The following is a 17,279-nucleotide window of genomic DNA, read 5'->3' as shown; positions in this document are numbered from 1 at the left end:
TTGTCCATGGCGGTTATCTAGAAGAACAGACTTGGTGTGAATGGAGTCTAACTTTTTTCCTTTCCTTCTTTCCTTCCTTTTTAAAGTTTTTTTTTCCTTTTTTTTTTTCTTTTCACACTTTTTTTTCCCATCTTTTTCTGGTTTTCTTTTTTTCCCCTTTTTCTTTTTTTGTAATCTTTTTTTTTTCTCTCCTTTCTGCCTGTCTCTCTCTTTTATTTTTCCTTTCTGTCTTTCTGTCTTCTTATTTTTTTAATTATTATTCTGTATATTTATTTTTTATATAGCACAGACTGACGCAGTTTCAGGTAGGTGAACACACACACTGTTTTCCCTCCTGGGAGAACGCGACTTTTATTAAACAAACACACATCCCAGCCATCCCTCCAACCTTCGGTTCTGTCGGCTCCCAGGCGCTGCATTAACTTCCCCCGTCTGAGGCCGGCTCAGGGCAGTGGAATGATTTATTTTTTTAAGAAAAGGTGCGAGTCTGCGGCCGCCGCGCTCTGTCGCTGGGGCGCGTAACGCCCGCGGGCTCGGCGGACTCGGGGCCAGAGCGGCAGACTCGCTGGTAGCAGGTGCGTCACGTGGCCGGAAGGCGCGCGTTGCCATGGTGAGGGTGGGATGGCGGCGCGGTGCTGGGCGCTGCGGTGCTGCTCCTGCCGCCTCTTCCAGGTGCAGCAGGTGGGTGCGGGCCGTGGGTGCGGACCCTGGGCCGCGGGCTGTGGGCCGCGACTGACCCCGTCTGCGCCCTCCTAGGTCAAGCGGAGCGGGAAGTGGAGCTGCAGCGTGTGCGGCCAGCGGCAGGCCGTGCAAAAGGTGAGGGGGCGGCCTGGGCCGTGGCAGTGGGCAGCCCAGCGTGGCGGTGGAGCCCTGCAGCGTGGCAGTGGGCAGCCCAGCGTGGCAATTAGCCATACCCAGGACATCACATGCTCTGCCGTAGGTGCTAACTTGAGTTAGCACTTCTGTATTACCTGAGGTGAAGTCTCACTTTGTGCTTTTTCCTTCTGACTGCTCCCTAAGCCTTGTTTTTATTAAATTTTTTGCAGGTTTATGGCCAAGGGTCTGGCCTGGATTGTAGGCACCATGTCCAGAAATTAAACTTGCTGCAGGGTGAGGCGGAGGAAGCAATTGCTTGGACATCTCGGTAGGGTGTTGAATCTTCACCTGCTTGTTTCTTTTGATGTGCTACAGTTGATGCACATCTTCACACACTGGGTGCCTGTTATCTGATCTGAGCTCACAGGAGGGTTTTTTGTCCTGTTATAAAGCCATGACACGTGCCAGTTTTGTCATCACTTCATAGGAACAAGGTATTTATTGGGTTTAGTGTCCTGGCATGTTTCTTTTGGCAAGGAATTTTTTCAAGTAAGTTAATCAATAGTGTTGGTTGGTCAGGCCTTTACCCATTAAAATATATGCAGTAGGGTTTGGGTTTAGTTTGTTGTTTTGTTTTTTTTTTTTTTTTTAATTGGTCTTTCTTATTTACTGTTTGATGAGCTGACTGGAGATGTCCATCTTACAGACTGACAAACCATGCAGAGGAGCATCCTCAGAGAGAAAACATCCTCCAGTCTAAGCTGTTGCTACCCAACTGTTGACATTCAGGGATTTCATACTGAGTCTGTTGAGTAATCAATGTTGCTATTGATAAAAAGACTTGTTTAGTGCAAACATTTGGGTGTAATTCCTGCTGGGTTGAAAAATCTGAGTAGCACTTTCCTGTTTATTTCGTTCCTGAATCTGTTTACAAATCGCCTAATCTTGAACTGTTCTTGAACTGGTCCAGCTTGCTTTTTACTCAAGGTTATTTTCAGAAATCAGTCAAAGCAAGTAAGATAACTTAGTCATGTATATGCAGTGCTTCAGGGTTAAGCTTTGGAAAGAAAACTCATTGTTTGTTCTCTTTATCAAAAAGGGTTGCTATTTCTGTTCCCAAAACATTGTGAAATTCAGAACATTGTGAAATTCAAAACATTGTGAAATAAGTTTCCTTTTTCCTTGGTTGCTTGGGATATAATTAGTGAGTTTAAGCTGTTGTCCCAAATTCACGCTGTTATATCCCTAGTTATGATCAATTAGAATTCATCATTTCATGATTAGTGGCTTTAGATCAGACTTGCTACTCTTTGCATAAAAAGGAGGGCTACCATTTAGCTAGATTTTTTTTTCCAAGTATTTGGGTACCCTGTCTTGCAAGTCTTTCATTTGACATCTGCCTTTCTATAGATTCTTTTTTTTCTGACATGCCTTCTATCCAGTGTTCCTATCCATGCTTTCTCTCCAATCCCTTGTGCTATGACTGGGTGATTTCAAAATTGTAAATCAACAGACAGAAATGCGTTCTAGAAACTCTAGTTTAAACCTCTATTTTAGGTGCACAGAAGACCCTGTAAATGACAGAAAAAATACAGCAGCCCAACTTGAAGACACTTCGGTCCAACAGGTAAGATACCTACAAAGCTGAGGTAAATACCAACCCATACTGACTTAAGTGAATCAAAGTGAAATTAGTGATCCCTTTGTATGGGTTGAGACAGCTGAAATAGTGTATATCATCAGAGAGACAATGAGATGTATACAGAAACTGTGCTCCACCAGGATGCTGAACCTGGGAACATGATACAAGAACATGTCCTAAACTGACTTGTGATTTGAGGCATTTGGCATAGACAGGGTTCTCATTTTTGGCATCACTATGTATTTTGCTGGTTTTGGTAATTCTTCAGTGTTGTAGGAGGGAAGGGTAGAAGTCAGTCGTTGGAGTAAATATCTGGACAAGGACAATGAAGATCAGGAAGATGGGGAGAAGGTGGCAGGTACAGAAAGACAACAGTTCTGTTCCCAGAGAAAGAACACTGTGGAAAAACAAAGGTACAAAAATAACTTTTTTTTTTGTGTGTGTGTAATTCCTGTCCCCACGTGGTGACATTTGGTTTGGAAATGTGGGAAGTAGCTCATCTCCAACAGCTGAATAAATTAGAGGTTGCAGTGTAAGACCTGAGCTGAGCAGGGATTTGTTTTTTGGGGGTAAAACTTCTCTTATTGCTAGAGAAATGCATTTTATGGACATTTCTGGTGATTTGTGACAAAAATTCACACTGCTTATCTGTCCTTTTTGTGAATTGTTTTCTTGGCTAGGAAACACCAGAAGAGCTTCCTCTCCGGTGATACTCAGGACTATCCAGAAGAAAATGGAGTTTTCCAGCTTGCCTACCAAGCCAAAAAGGTTAAAAGTGCTGATGTATTTTTGTTGTAGAAGATGCTTCTTACCAATACAACAAAAGAGTGTTATCCTGACCTCTTGTGTCATCATAATTTTGTATTTTTATGAGTCTTTCCCTGGTCTTCTATTTGAATGACTGGGTAGGAAAAGAAAATTGTCAGGCATTTCTGAAGGGTTTTCATCAGGAAAAACAACGCCACCTTGTGCAGGCTGAGTGGTTGAGCCACGTTCCTCCATCAGCACAGCTGCAGTCTGTGCTGCTTTGCCTTACTGAGCAGTGGCAGCTGTGTAGCATGCCATCACTAAGGTTACTGTGATTACCTGCAGTGCCCGTGAAGCTGGCCTGAGTCTTCACAGCCCAGAGTTCATAGGGCTCAGCACATCGGCCTCAGCGCTGCCTTGGAGGGCTGGTGAGAATGTGGGTGCATTTGGAGGACCTGAGTGCTCATTCTTTGCATGTTTCTATGTGGCTTGGCTGTGCGTGCTGGATTTATAACTAAGCTCTCTTTCTCCTTACAGCGCAAGAAATACTTAGTAGCAGCACCTGATCAAGATGATGGAGATGCTGTTTCTGGGGTCAGTATGGTTCCTGCTGTCTGTGAGTCCGTAGTGCCTGAGGAGAATACACAAACCCCACCTGCTTGTACCAAACCCTCAAAGTGGGAAAAATTCCTCTCATGTTCTGACAGCTGCAGTGAAAACACTGCCAGGGTCACCTTGTCACCACAGGAGGGCAGTGGAAGGTTGGGGCTACGCAGCACTGCTGCAGCAGATGGTATGGCCAGTAGATGCTCAGAACAGGCTGGAGGAACTCTACCTCAAGGTACAGGTTTTGAATTTAAAAAGTGTGTTGCTAACCCTGAGCAGCTTGTCTCAAAACTGCCTAGCACCAGTTACTCAGTTGAGGAGAACGTGTTGTTCAAAGAACCTCAAAGTCAGTTGGTAGGGGCAGGATCTGGTGGTGTAGAGACCACTGCCAGAAGGTACAGTTTGGCTAGCACCGGCAGGGCAGACATCCTTGTTACCTGTAACACTGGGCCAAAGCCTAGCAGCATTTCTTCTGAACACCTCTTTTGTACAGGTGAGGAGTTTGATGCTGATCTCTGAGAAGTCCAGGCATCACTTTTGTGTTTGTCTCTACACTGTATTTGGCAAAATTTTTAACTGAAAGTGGCTTTACTCTAAGCCTTACAGAATTGCACTATTAAAGCTGTTTACTTGCTTTATGGCTGTGTTTGATTAAAGCTGTTTACTTGCTTTATGGCTGTGTTTGGGGGAAGGGTAGGAAGGTGGAATAATGTTGCAATGGGCAAGTGCTACAGTTAGGCAGTGTTGTCTAGCAACCTTGTCATCTTGAAGTAAGACTAGAAGTAGGTCAGCTTGGGGGGGAGAAAGCTTCCAGGCAAGATTTCTGGCCTGCACACTTAATTCGGTGATTAGTTCCCCCTTACAAACTGTTTTCCCCTGTACTATACCTCTTTGTTTAGAGCTACCATAGCAACCTTTTCTTCCAGAGCTGCAGAGCAGGCTTCAGAGCCAGCAAAGCATTTATTTTCTCTTGAGAAGTGGAGTCCTAAGGGTAGACCAAGGTATGTGCAAGAAGGGTGCAAGGCAGGCCTAAAGTCCTGCGCTGCCTCCCTTGCACAGGGAGCTGCTCAGTGAAATCACATGCTCTTAGCTCAGTCCCACAACTCTTCTCTAAGTTACAGTAAACAAATGTAACACAGCTGTGCTACTTAAACACTGACACAGACTCATCCCAGGAAGTAGTATTTATTTTTCTTCCATTCTACAAGCACTTAGGAACATGAGACAGAAACCCTTAGCAGGAAGAAAGATGAAGTGCCAAGTTGTACTGCATTGTCTGCTTTCAGTTAGGAAGAAAGTGAAGTGCTTTTTGTTACACAGACTACAAGTGAGGTGGCTGTTTGGAATATTGGATGGCATCTAGTGCTGCCCCAATGTCACAGTTCTTTGTCTGCAGGAGTCGAGTGAGCCATCCACCCTCATCCGAGAAACCCATAGAGAGCATCTGGGACAGAGATTCAATGAGGCGAGGGTCTGCTTCTATTAAGAGAAGAATAGTTTAAAGTTGAAATATTTCACATAGGTGGCAAACCAACCAAGGCTCTTAATACCACAGAGTGGGTAGGGTTAGCACTAATCCTAGTAAATCCAGCATAGCTGATTAAATGCTAGAAGACATGCCCTGTCTCCCAGGAGGGCAGATGTCCGAGATAAAAGATACATAACCAGCTAAGAAAACTGCTGAGTCAGACTCAGCTGGCCTTGCTCTAAGACTGTGCTGTTGATCTCCATTAAATGGCCTTGTACAGTGTTATTGGCTCCCACCAGAAAAATGCTGTCTTAAAGTCACAGGATGTATTAGTCTGCATCCTGCATTAAAAGGCTTTCTTCAAGAGTACAGAGCAAGGACATGATTCAGGATACCACACTTTTTCATATCACTCAAATGGCCTCTTAGTCGAAGGTCAGGAGTCTTGTTAAGACTTAATTGCCCACATTCAAGAGGAGAACCTGTCTGTCTCTAACAATGTAAGAGCTGCTGTACCTGCTAATGAAGTTATGGACAAGTTTAGCTGTAACTTAAGTGACCTTGGTTTCTACCATTTCTCTAAAAGCACATCTGCTTGTATCAAGCAAGTTGGCAGTTCCTGAGTGACAATTACTCTCAGCTGTGAAACGTGCACACGTTCTCATACCTGGTGGGAGATGGGGGTAGAGCGCAGCTTCTCGAAGTCCTGTAGGTCCTAGATGGGGAGGATCCCGAGATACATCCAGGGAGCTGGGACCCTCTGTCTCTGGCATCTGCAGAGACTGCAGTTCACCTGTGGAAGGATCCACTTCTTTGGAAGATAAGTGGGTCCAGTCCTCCTCACCCCCTGATGAACTGCTGGACTCGCTCTGTTCCTGAAATGGAAAGGGGCAATGTCTGGGTGCTGCAGTGCTTTCCAGGTAAGATGCATGCTCCCTACTATCTGCCTTTAATATGAAGTTACATCCACAAGAAGTCCCACCACCTTTGCTGTAAACTGGTAAAGCAAAGGTGCTGTTTATCACTTAATCTGCTGACATCTTAATAGTCAACCCCACAATGCATGCTAAATTATCATCTTCCTTCTTAGTAAAGCTGCAGCAAGCACTATTAAATTAGTGTCATAGTTCTTGTACCTGGGGTTGGAAGCTGCCATCTTCCATTTGTGTGGGCACAGGATCTATCACCATGTCTTGTATCTGCTCTGCAACAACATTTACTTCTGTAGCAGAAACTGTGTTACTCCAGTCTGGTTTGGTCTGAACATTCTGGTTAAGAGTACTGCTGCTTGACTCAGCATTGTTCTTCTCTTGATTGGGAGAAGCAGGAGTCACTTTGCTTCTCTGTCCTCCATGTTCCACATCAATATCAACTTCAATACCTGCAAGTGCGTTTGAGATGAACAAAGTCTTACAGAGGTTTTTCCAAAGCACAGTCCTAAATGAGCATGGGGCAATCCTGGTCTAAATGCTGCAAGGTTTCTGTAATCCTACAGTTTGCCATGTAACGTGCAGAAATTAATATGCAAAGCATTCTTTAAACAAAGAGTAGTTAAAACACCAAACAGTCATCTTCCTCTAGACAGACAAGCCATACATTTAGAGGGCCAGGGCAGAAGTTACCTATGTCCACACAAGCCAGGCAAAATCATGAGTCACCACTAACTTGTGCTACAGTGGTGACATGTTAGTGAAATCTTTCCTCATTTCCACCCAAAGAAGGGCTCTAAAAAGGTACTGAGTGGCTGTTCTAAGCCTAGGCAGCAATAAACTAAGCCTTCAAGGCTTAGAAGCATGAGGTTGTTCCAGTATCAGTCACAAAAGCTGATTGCTGCTCCTGTCAAAAGGACCTTTAAAACCAGTCTCAGGGATTGGGGTAACAAACTAAGTCACTTACCCAGGGGGCTCAGAAAAGCTGCAACACTCTCCCCAACATTCTTTAAGAAGGTGACGTTGGGGTCTTGAGGCTGGCTGTTAGTAGAAGCTTCTAGAAAAACAATTTCTGTTAGCACACATGGAAGCCGAGAAGGAAAGAGCACCTACAGAGTGTATCCCCAATCCCCATGAGATCTTGGTGCTTATTTCCTGTCACTCACATACACTGCACAACAAAGGCAGTATAGAAACAAAAACTGGAACAGAAAACCAGTGGCATTAGCATTGTTAAGGCTCATTAGCCATGCTGAAAGGTAGATCTGGAGTTGAGTAGCAACATGCTTGACCTAATAGCTCAGCTTGGTTTGGTTCCAGATACTCTCTCTGTATCCTCATTGATTGCATGGGCCCAAGCATGCTTTAAAATAATCCCACTCTGTGCTGAAAGGTGCTAATTATTTCAAGCAAACTAGATTAGTTCCTATGTCTATTTTTCCACCCAGATTCTACCCTCTGCTGCAGAACCTCAGCTACTCTGGCTCCACCACCACCTTGTTTACCAGGGCATCTCCTCTTACCTTCTGCAGTGGGTGGGCTGGAGGCTGCAGCACTGGCTTGGGCTTGTTCGGAGTTTTGGCATGGAGCTGCAGGGCCAGGATATCCCCAGCAGTGCATCCACGGGAAGGGTGGAACACCGTGCTGCATTTTACGGAGCCAGCGTCCTCGGGGAAACCACTGTAAAGGGTAATGTTCATGTGATTCTGTTCACACAGCCAGATTCTGAGTAACTGTAACTTAAGACTTAAATTTGAGGAATATCCCATTCATTAGTTCCCTTCCACAGATTGTCCTCACCTCAAATGGATTTAGCAGTGGACTTGGAAACATCACCATGTTGTGCTCCTTATGGATGCCTTTACCCTCGCAGGTGCTGCACAGGTCATAGTCTGGACAGACAGTGCACTTGAACCTGGCACCCACCACCGGTCCTTCACAGCCGTCACAGATCACGTTGGGGTGCACCATGTCACGGGGAGGCTCCTGGCTGCACTGCGAGCGATGTTCCCGCCTGCACTCCTTTTTCTCTATTAAGGAAAGGAAACTTTGCATCAAGAACAAGGTTACTATTTAAAGGCTGGAAATCAGGCAGAAGAGAAGGAAGTGCAAACAGCCCTTGTCAGATCAGTATTCATAGAATACCAGGTTGGAAGGGACCTCAATGATCATAACCTTTCTTGGCAAAAGCACCGTTTAAGTATTGACTTACTAGGTCGGTTTATTTTTACACTGTCTGCCAAACACAAGCTGAGGACATGTAAGAAAACTTAAACCAAGTGCGAAAGGGTTTCGCAAAGATACCTGTTCCTTAAACTGAGCATGCCTTATCCTTAACAGTCTCTTGGCATGTTTATTTTAGGTTAGTACTGCACTGCCCCATTTGGCTTCTCATCCTACCTTCCTAAGCACTGCAAGAACACAATGTTTCTTGAGAGGGAGTTAGGAATAAATGCCAGAAGCCGTAACAGAGAAGAATGGGGACCACAGCCATGCCTTGTGTGACTCGTCAGATGCACTGTGAATAAAGCTTTGGGGGTATCTATCCAAACAGAAGGGACTAGGGAGCAAGTATGTGCTGAATAAGCTGGAACTAAGGCTTCCTAACATACTGTATTAAAGATACCACTGCCAGGCCAGTGTTTACAGGGAGCCAGCATGACAACAGTGGCTTGCAGTGGGCCAGCTGAGACAATAGGGCTGGGAAGAAACCTGTCGTCATTTACCCCACCTCAGCAGGGAGGATTCAGATTCTGGCATATGACCCTGCCCTTTATTTAACGTGTCCCCCCCAAAAAAGCTGCAGCCTACACCAGGCCCTTGAGGACAAGGGGAAAGGCCAGGGCTGGCGTCTCCCATTTTCGGAGACAAAGCTGGAAACCTGCTACCGCCCTGGGGGGCTGTGCGGCGTTACCTTTGATGTAAACACGAAAGATGCCGTCCTGCACGTAAGGCATCGCCATCTCCAGCTCCTCGTCGGTGGAAAACGCGATCAGGTCCCCGTCTTCATCTAGGGAGGGTAAAGCGCAGGATTAGGCACCCGGTCAGGTGCCGCGGGGGGGGGGGGGCATCCCCGTGCCCTTCCCACCCCCAGCGACACCGACTTGGGGGTCTGACCCACAGTGGACCCCCGTGCCCTCCCGTCCCCCCTCACCCTTGTAGTGCATGCGGAAGGCGGGCGGCGGCCCGGCCCGCAGCAACCCCTGGAAAAGCTCAGCGACGCGGTCGTGGATGGCCTGGTAGCGGGCGGGCGGCGGCAGGGAGAAGCGACGGATCTCGCGGGCCGCCTCCTCCTTGCCCAGCAGGTAAGCTTTCACCGTGAGGGCCGCCATGGCTGTGGCGCAGCAGGAATTGCCGTCGGGGGCCGGGCCGGGCCGGGGGCGGGCGGGCAGCGGGGCGGGAGCGGGCCTGGCCGCCGCCGCCTTATAGCGCCGAGGGGGCGGGGCCGGCAGCGTTCGCCCCGCCCCCGAGTGACGGCTCAGGGTACGGGCCACCCTAAAGCCGCGCCCCCTCGCTCCAAGCCACGCCTCAATCCAGCAGGCCACGCCCCCTCGCTAGCTCCCGATGGTCCCCTCCATCCCGGTGCGCCGCCTGCAACAGGGGGGAGAAAAAAAAAAAAAAAAAAAAAAAAAAAGCAGTGAACTTGCACACGTGTTCGCGCCCAGCCCCGTGAGCGGGCCCTGCGCCCCAGTTTGCATCCCCCCGAACGGCAGACGGAGCAGTGCCGGGGGGCCCAGCGGTGTGGGGGTGCAGGGCCTTGCTGGTGCTAAAAGCACCAGCGGTGCCTGGGCAGCGGGGAGCGAGCGCCGTGTCGGTGCCTTCTGGGTGCCCACGCGGCCTCTGAGACCCACCGGTGGGCAAACACAACGGCAGAGCTGCTGTGCACCCAAGGGGCGGCCCCCCCGCTGAGCTGGTCCCATCGCTGCCTGGCAGTAGCCACCCAGCATTAGCCAGGGCACTTGCTAACACAGCCCTCGGCCACCCCGGTTCTGCTCGTCACCTCTGTCACCTGCACCAGGACAAGCAGAGCCAACCCAGCGGGGTGACGGAGGTGGGGAGCCGTGCGCCTGCCCCACTCCTGCCTGCATGGCGGTGCCCATCGGAGGGGTTTGCATGCTCAGCATGACAGGAATAAATAACTCTCCAGCTAATGCCCTTCCCTGAACCCTGAACTGTTTCGGAAGGGTGGGGGCTAAAAATAAAGATACTGGTATAAACATAACTGACATTAAGGAGGATGTTCTGGGGGCTTTCCAAGTTGGCTGGCAGCAAGATTTTTTTGCAGATCAGATAGAGTTGACAGGCCTCTTAATCTGGCCACAGGAGTGTCCAGCTGGCAGAACACGCTGTCTGTGCCGCCCAAGCGTAATTAAATAAAGATGGATCAATGATTATTAGGTTCCTCGTTGATGTTAATTTCCTCTCACCCAAGGGCCTGACCACGCTTGACTCTTAGTGATGTATCTCTTGGTCTAAGATAATAAAAAGTTAGGAGAAACTGTCATGATTTATCATCTTCTGCAATCAAGAGAAGGATAAATTTTAATTTCCACAGTGGGGAAGTAATTTATTTCTTGACCTAACACATGTATGTTAAAACACTTGGCCTTTCGTATAGATACATTTTTGGCATATGTGTGACAATTTTGAAATCATGACAGTTTTCTGGAAAACAGTATTTACAGTAGGAAGGGTTGCCCTTTTTTACTTTAAAAGTTGTCTAGGAATTTTGATTTCTAGGTATGACACAGCCACTATTCCACCATGAAGTGTTGAGTTAAAGTTTAAACATAAGCAGATTGAGGTTTAAGCATGAATAGTGCTGTGCAGGGAATGATTCACCAGGTTTTACAGCACAAGATATTGAAAGGCTTGGGCATGCAGCAAAGGTGTATTTCACTCTCCTGCCCTTTTGCCTCTTTGATGTGTGTATCCTTATTTCTGAAAATGTCAGTGAAAGTTGCTGCCTAGATGTCAATGATTTTTTTTTTTTTTTTCCATAAAATCAGAACTGGGACTGGCAGTAGCAGGGCATGCAGTACAGGACACTGACAGTGTTGTATCTGCCTTGGCAAGCATCACCTCCAGCACGCCCATCTTGTGCCCTATTTCTGAGGACACCAATGGCCACTTTTGGTCTCATTTATAGAGCCAAAGACTTGTATTTTGGGACCCAGCCCCAACACATTCATTCCTCAGGCACTAAGTTGCTGCCATCCCAGGCAGGACCAATTCCTACTCCCCTCACCATCACTGCCTGGCTCTTTGAGGCACAGAGTCTTGTCCTCAAGTTACCAGGTCTTTTCAAGCCAGTTGTGTCTCCAGATTAATTGATGCATTTGTAATTATCAGGCGATTCACCAAATTAAAACCAGAAATCTAAGTTTTCCTCTGTGTGAACTTTAATCCAGTTGGCAAATATGAAAGGGGCCAAAAGCCAAAGGGAATTTCCCTTCTCCTGGTGGGGCATGCTGAGTCACGCGCAGCTTTCTGGTCATGACATCATGCACTTTTACAAAACATAAGGAAAACAAGGCTTTCACCAGCCTGCTCTTCTTAGCTTAGCTCACCGATCACGGGACAGAGGTGACTCACTGAGTCGTCCCCTCCTCCTCCTCGAGGTTGGGGATTTCCTCCCAGCGAGACCTTCTCCGGCGCAGACCTCAGACCTCGCTCTCCCAGCTGTTCCTATTGCCCCCAGCCCTGGGTTGTGGCTGCGGGCAGTTTCTCAGCCCCCTGGAGAGGCTGTGTGAGGAGCTGTGCTGTGTTCCCACATATATTAACTCGAGATGTTTTTCCCTCTGTTTGCTAGATGATCCGAGTTTTGGCATTCTCGGCATGCAGCACTGGCTGTGCGGATGTTTTCTTATGGCTGTTTAGGAATCCCATAGCATCACTGCACCCTGGCCCAAAAAGAGGTTTCTCAGCCCTAGCTGCTGAGCAGCCAGTTTTGCAGATGGATGTAGCAAAGGGAATGGGGAAAAAAAGCTGTTCAAGTTTAAAATTTCAACAGAGGAAAGGCTTGAAAAGGAGCAGTTAGCATCCATGCAGCACTCTGCTTTCTCTCTACGCCCACCTTCTGCTGGGAAGTGTTTAAAAATATTTGGTGAGGTTCTTGCTCTGAGGGCACGAACACCAGAAATACTCATTGTGTCCAAACTTTTCATGCTCACAGTAAAGACCGGGTGGGATGGGGATGGGGGGAGGGAGGGGGGCTGTCTCCAGTCTTTTCCTTGGTTGCAAACCACAACAGATGCTGCTGATAATTTTCCAGAGGGAATTCTTCCCCAAATCATCACTCCAGCCTGAGGCCCCCATCACTGCCCTGGCACTCCTGGTGAAGGGGAGGAAGGTTTGGCCCCTGTGCACTCCTCGGCTCTGGCAGGACAATGTGCAGTGATGGAGAGACAGCACAGAGCCGCAGTGGGCAGGTTCTCACCAGGCTGAACCAGGTGCCACACGCTCCTTCCAGAGGCTTCTGGAGAGGTGCAGGATCCTCCGGACGCGTCGGGTCAGACACCGGTGACTCAGCCGGGTCCTGTGACAGCTTCCCTCCTCCACCAGCCCAGCGAAAATGCTGTTTGCCGCCTCCGAAGCAGAAACCCTCCCTCCTCAGTGGCGCAGGCAGAAAGGAAAGCCGAGAGCTTTTTTTTCTGCTGTCTCATTTTTGAAGTTGAGTCCTTCTGAAGGTTAGCTCTGCCACATCCGCTGTTTACACAGGCTCAACATCATTGCTCATTAGTGTGACATGAAACTTAACAGCAGAAAACTCTGGGACAGTGTTTTCATTGAGACAGAGGAGCAGATAGGGAAAATGGGTGGAGAGCAGGCACAAAGTACAAGCGCACTCAGGGTGTCATACAGATATGTAAGGATTTCTCGTTCCCAAAGGTGAGAGGGAACTTTTTGCAATGTACACAAATTGCTCGGGGTGTGTTGCTTTGAGAACCTGAGTTGTAGCTTTTCCCCTGAATTAAAGCATCAGCGTGTGAACACATCGAGGGTAAGCAATCTGTTGTGATCTTCATCTCTCATAGCTAAGAATTTGGAAACATTTGTGCTGCAGTGAAGCAAGCCCTGGTGATGTTTGAATACAGCAACCTGTAAAACACATAGTAAATTAAGTTACTTTGTTTTATGAGAAAAACAAGTGCTCTTTGCTTAAAGCAAGCAGCCCCAGAAGGACTGAGCCTGACCTTCCCACAGATGGGCCAAACTCCAGAGTCAAACTCTCTAGAGAGCAAGATAAATCAGCTATAAATATTAATTGCATTTTTCTATTTAGATCTAATAAATGTTTCCTCTTTCTAATTTTTGTAATGGCCTCAGGACCTGTGGATTGCTATTGGAGTGCTTTCCATGGAAGGTCCTCATTTCTGCAGCGTGCTCAGTATTGCCAACATCAACTGCTCAAAGATCATGAGATGACCTTAAAAAAAAAAAATCTTCACTTTGTTTATTTGCTGCTGGGGTTTTGAATCTCTGCAGTTCATATTCTAAACTTTACTCTGCAAAAGAACCAAGGCTCAAAACTTGCTTGTTAAAAACAGAATAAAAGCCAAAACTGGGAGAAGAGGGAGGAACTACAAGAATAAAAGGGAACTTTGCAGGTCTGATATAAAAATCACAAGTGCTGGCAATTTTTCTTAGTCCCTCATTTTTTTCCAAGAGAGCCCAAGGTTTTTGTCATGTGAAGGTGGTATAAAGCTTATTAATTTCTTCAGACTTTTATGAAGACGAAGTATAACGGTAGAAATCAGATTAAGCCTTATCCTTGGGAAAGAGTCTAATTAATTGTCTTGGAGAAATTATTAATGTTACTCCGTTCTCTTCCGCTGCAGACACACCACATATCCCAAGCAGTCAGAGCATTTTGCACATCTGAAAATAACCAGCCAACATCTAATGCACTAAAATGTGTCATGTTATTTCTCTAAACTCTGTCACGGCAGTAGGACTTCACACGCCTTTCCCACAGGCAGCTCTTAGCTGTCTGTCACCTCTGGAAAGTTTTTGCCGTTAATTCATGTGAACCCTCTGTTGGCTCCTGGGTTTAACACGTAGGTTTAAGGCGAGAAAGCAAGCCTGGGTGGGACTGAGCTTCTGGGGTTTGTTTTATTTGCTCTGATGGTGAAAATGCTGTTGCTGATGTGGTTGAGGCTTTATCTGCAGCTGAGTGAGTTACAGGTGGGTGTGCTGGGGTCGGGGTGTGAGCCTGGGTTCATGGCTGCTCTCCATGGAGCTGATCAAGTGCTCCGGGGCTGCTCAGGGACACGGGACATGCTGGGGTTGCAGATGACGGTCGCTTGGGCAGGGCCTTGCAAAATCCAGGCGAGGATGCACGGATCCAGCCTCCCTCCGCTGGATGTTTTTCAGTATTCCCAAGAGTGATATTCAGTGCATTTCCCTACTCAGGGATGTGCTCGGTGTGAGCAACGGTGGTCTGCGCTGGGGCCCTGCAGCTCCTCGCCAGCTTCTGGCAGCAGAGGCAGAAACTTTTGGTGCCGTCCAAAGGGCTCCCTCTGCTGATTTCCTTCCTGGATTTTCTAATCACCAGGAGAGGCCATTTCAAGACTTGAAAAATGTGGTTAATTTTATAAACTAGAGAAGAGTCCAAGGACACAGGTAGACAAGACCATCTCCTGCAGAAACGACATCCCACGCTTTTCCTCATACACATTTATGACTTTCAACAAGACACACATATCGCCCAGAGCACCCCGAGGCAGCCCCTGTGCCCGCCCTGGATGCTGAGCTCCCTTCACCTCTCGCCTTTCCAGAAGGAAACGGAGTGGAGGCCGGAGGGCCCGTTTGCTGGGTTTCCCCATTTCAAAAGGATTCCCACATTGGCTGGAGTGCTGCCGGGAGGAGAAATGCCCGTGGAGCCCATGGAACCCGGCTGCGAGGCTGCAGCTGAGCATCGCCGAGCGCCTGCGTCGCCGCTCCTGCCTCTGGCACAGGCACACGCTTCGCTTTACATTACTAATTGATCCAAACATTTCAAACAACAGACTTGGATCGCTGGAAGCCAGTCCTACAATATTTACACGTCTGAGAAATATTTACTCACTAAAAGAGCTCCAGGGAATGGAAGATGACAACTTTAGCTGGAGGAATTATGTACCCACATATGGGGCACACGAGCTGCCGCCTCCTGTTTGACCTCACAAACAACCGCAAAAGCAAGTTCAGGCGGTGGAGGCGTGTAAACTCGGCATTTCGAACCCGACCTCACTGCACAGCTCCTCCTGGTCTATAATGAAATAAAGCCAGACCCATCAACAGAAGAAAACATGAGCAAAATAATTTTAAAATCTGATTTCTCCTGTCCTTCATCCAGGCAAACAGCTTGAGGCCATAACCCCTGAATGCCGGGTCCTTTGGACGAGCGATGATGTCCCCCCGGGGCAGCAGCTTCCATTTGCTATTTTCATCTGGCATTACTTTTCATTCAGTAAACATTAGACACTGTTTCCTTAACCAAGACGGAACGCTTCTGCAGAAACAGCAGCAAATACGCACGGCACAGCTACGGGGGCTGCTGCACCCCAACCTTGTCCTGCACCCCCCCCGTGGTGCACCCCCATCTGTGGGGACACCCCATCCAGGGGGGCTGAGCACCCCCCTCCGTCCATCGGCACCCGGGCGCAGTCCAAGCGTTGAGTCGTTTCCACACAGCCTGGCACACAGAGCTGCAAACACGCGGGGCCGGGCGAGGGACCGTGTGTGCACACCCACACGGACATATGGACACACAGACACACGTGGGCCCAGGCGCACACACACACACACGGACCCAGACACACACGTGCACACATGCACAGAGACATATGGACCCAGACACACACGTGCACACACATATGGGCCCAGGCATGCACACACACGTGCATGCACAGACCCACACAGCCACCCGTAGATATACATGTGTCTGTGTGGGCACAGGCACGTGCTCAAGGGTGCGTGGATGCGCCTGTATGAACAAGCCAAGTGCGTAGGTATGTCCATTAATACATGTAACCCATGAACGCACACGCGTGACCACATGTGCATGCACACACACGTGTACACATGCGCACACACACACACGAGTGCATGCACACGCACATCCACACGTGCACACACGTGTGTGCATGTGCATGCACATGCGGACACACGTGCGCGTTCATGGGTTACATGTATTAATGGACATACCTACGCACTTGGCTTGTTCATACAGGCGCATCCACGCACCCTTGAGCACACGCCTGTGCCCACACAGACACGTGCATATCTACGGGTGGGTTGCGTGGGTCTGTGCAGCCACGGGTGCGCCCACGCCCACGCGCCCCCGCTCTGCCGCCGCCCCTCACTCCCCCGCACGGGGGCGCCCTCCGCTCGCCACCGCCCCGCCCCTTCGGCCCCGCCCCCTCGGCCCCGCCCCCGGCCCCCGCCCCCGCCCCCCGGCCCCGCCCCGCCCGGCGCGGCCCGGCGCGGGCGCTGCGTGCGGCCGGTCCGCCCCGCTCCGCTCCGCTCCGCGCTCGCCGGGGTCCCCGGGGCCACCGAGGCCGCGCCGCGCCCCGCCCGGGACATGCGGCCGCCCCCGCCGGCGAGGAGGCGATGAGGCTCCGCAGCGGCACGGCGCTCACGCTGCTGCTCGGCTGCCTGTGCGCCCTGCTCTCCCTGTCCTGGTACGGCGCCTTCGGCGGGCACAAAGGTAAGGGGGGCTCGGCTGCAGCGGGGCGGGGGGGAGGGTGTGCTCCCAGAGTCGGGCCCGGCAGGATGCGGAGCGCCCCCCCCCTCCACCCCCTGCTCCCCATCCTGCGGGACCCGGGGGGTCCTGAGCGGGAGGATCCGGCTGTAGCCTCTGGGATCCGGACCCGGCAGGGTCCTGTGCTCCCCTGGCCCCGCAGCACCCCCCGGCCCCCGCGGGACCGTGACCCACGGGACCCCCGCCGCGGACGTGCCCAGCAGGGCGGGAGGGGCCAGGCGTCCCTACTCGTCCCCGGGAGCACCCACAGAGGGTCGGGGGGCTGCGAGGTGACGGATGGGCTGTCATCCGAGTTGGGGTGCGTTAGGCCTCGCTCCGGCGATG

The 17,279-nt window shown here is 49.6% G+C and overlaps 3 protein-coding genes across 5 annotated transcripts in view; 2 read left to right on the top strand and 1 right to left on the bottom strand.

Moving 5' to 3' along the window:
- The first annotated feature begins 387 nt into the window (after positions 1-387).
- MRNIP (MRN complex interacting protein) lies at positions 388-4,449 on the top strand. Its single transcript, XM_033006316.2, has 7 exons — positions 388-681; positions 757-816; positions 1,047-1,144; positions 2,374-2,443; positions 2,735-2,871; positions 3,139-3,226; positions 3,743-4,449. The coding sequence occupies exons 1-7, from the start codon at positions 622-624 to the stop codon at positions 4,328-4,330; spliced, it is 1,101 nt and encodes a 366-aa protein (XP_032862207.1). The 5' UTR covers positions 388-621; the 3' UTR covers positions 4,331-4,449.
- A 531-nt stretch (positions 4,450-4,980) lies between these two features.
- Positions 4,981-9,632, bottom strand: SQSTM1 (sequestosome 1). 2 transcript variants are annotated; one of them, XM_033006268.2, is made up of 8 exons: positions 9,363-9,631; positions 9,123-9,218; positions 8,009-8,238; positions 7,732-7,888; positions 7,176-7,265; positions 6,416-6,660; positions 5,947-6,154; positions 4,981-5,290 (listed from the first exon to the last, which is right to left on the bottom strand). In XM_033006268.2, the coding sequence occupies exons 1-8, from the start codon at positions 9,538-9,540 to the stop codon at positions 5,133-5,135; spliced, it is 1,362 nt and encodes a 453-aa protein (XP_032862159.1). In that variant the 5' UTR covers positions 9,541-9,631; the 3' UTR covers positions 4,981-5,132. The 2 variants fall into 2 exon arrangements, with proteins under 2 accessions (XP_032862159.1, XP_032862161.1); XM_033006270.2 differs by lacking the exon at positions 7,176-7,265 and having other exon boundaries at positions 9,363-9,632.
- Positions 9,633-16,698: 7,066 nt separating this feature from the next.
- Positions 16,699-17,279, top strand: part of MGAT4B (alpha-1,3-mannosyl-glycoprotein 4-beta-N-acetylglucosaminyltransferase B) — a 51,786-nt gene continuing 51,205 nt past the window's right edge. For both annotated transcript variants that reach the window (XM_042790221.1, XM_042790220.1), the window contains exon 1: positions 16,699-16,901. In XM_042790221.1, the coding sequence (XP_042646155.1) occupies positions 16,805-16,901 (97 nt within the window). In that variant the 5' untranslated portion in view covers positions 16,699-16,804. The remainder of the gene's footprint in view (positions 16,902-17,279) is intronic.

Source organism: Tyto alba, unplaced genomic scaffold (assembly GCF_018691265.1).
Source record: "Tyto alba isolate M040663 unplaced genomic scaffold, T.alba_DEE_v4.0 Super-Scaffold_17, whole genome shotgun sequence".
Classification (NCBI taxonomy): domain Eukaryota; kingdom Metazoa; phylum Chordata; class Aves; order Strigiformes; family Tytonidae; genus Tyto; species Tyto alba.
The sequence above is the reverse complement of the archived record's forward strand: the minus strand, read 5'-3'. Positions and strand labels throughout refer to the sequence as shown.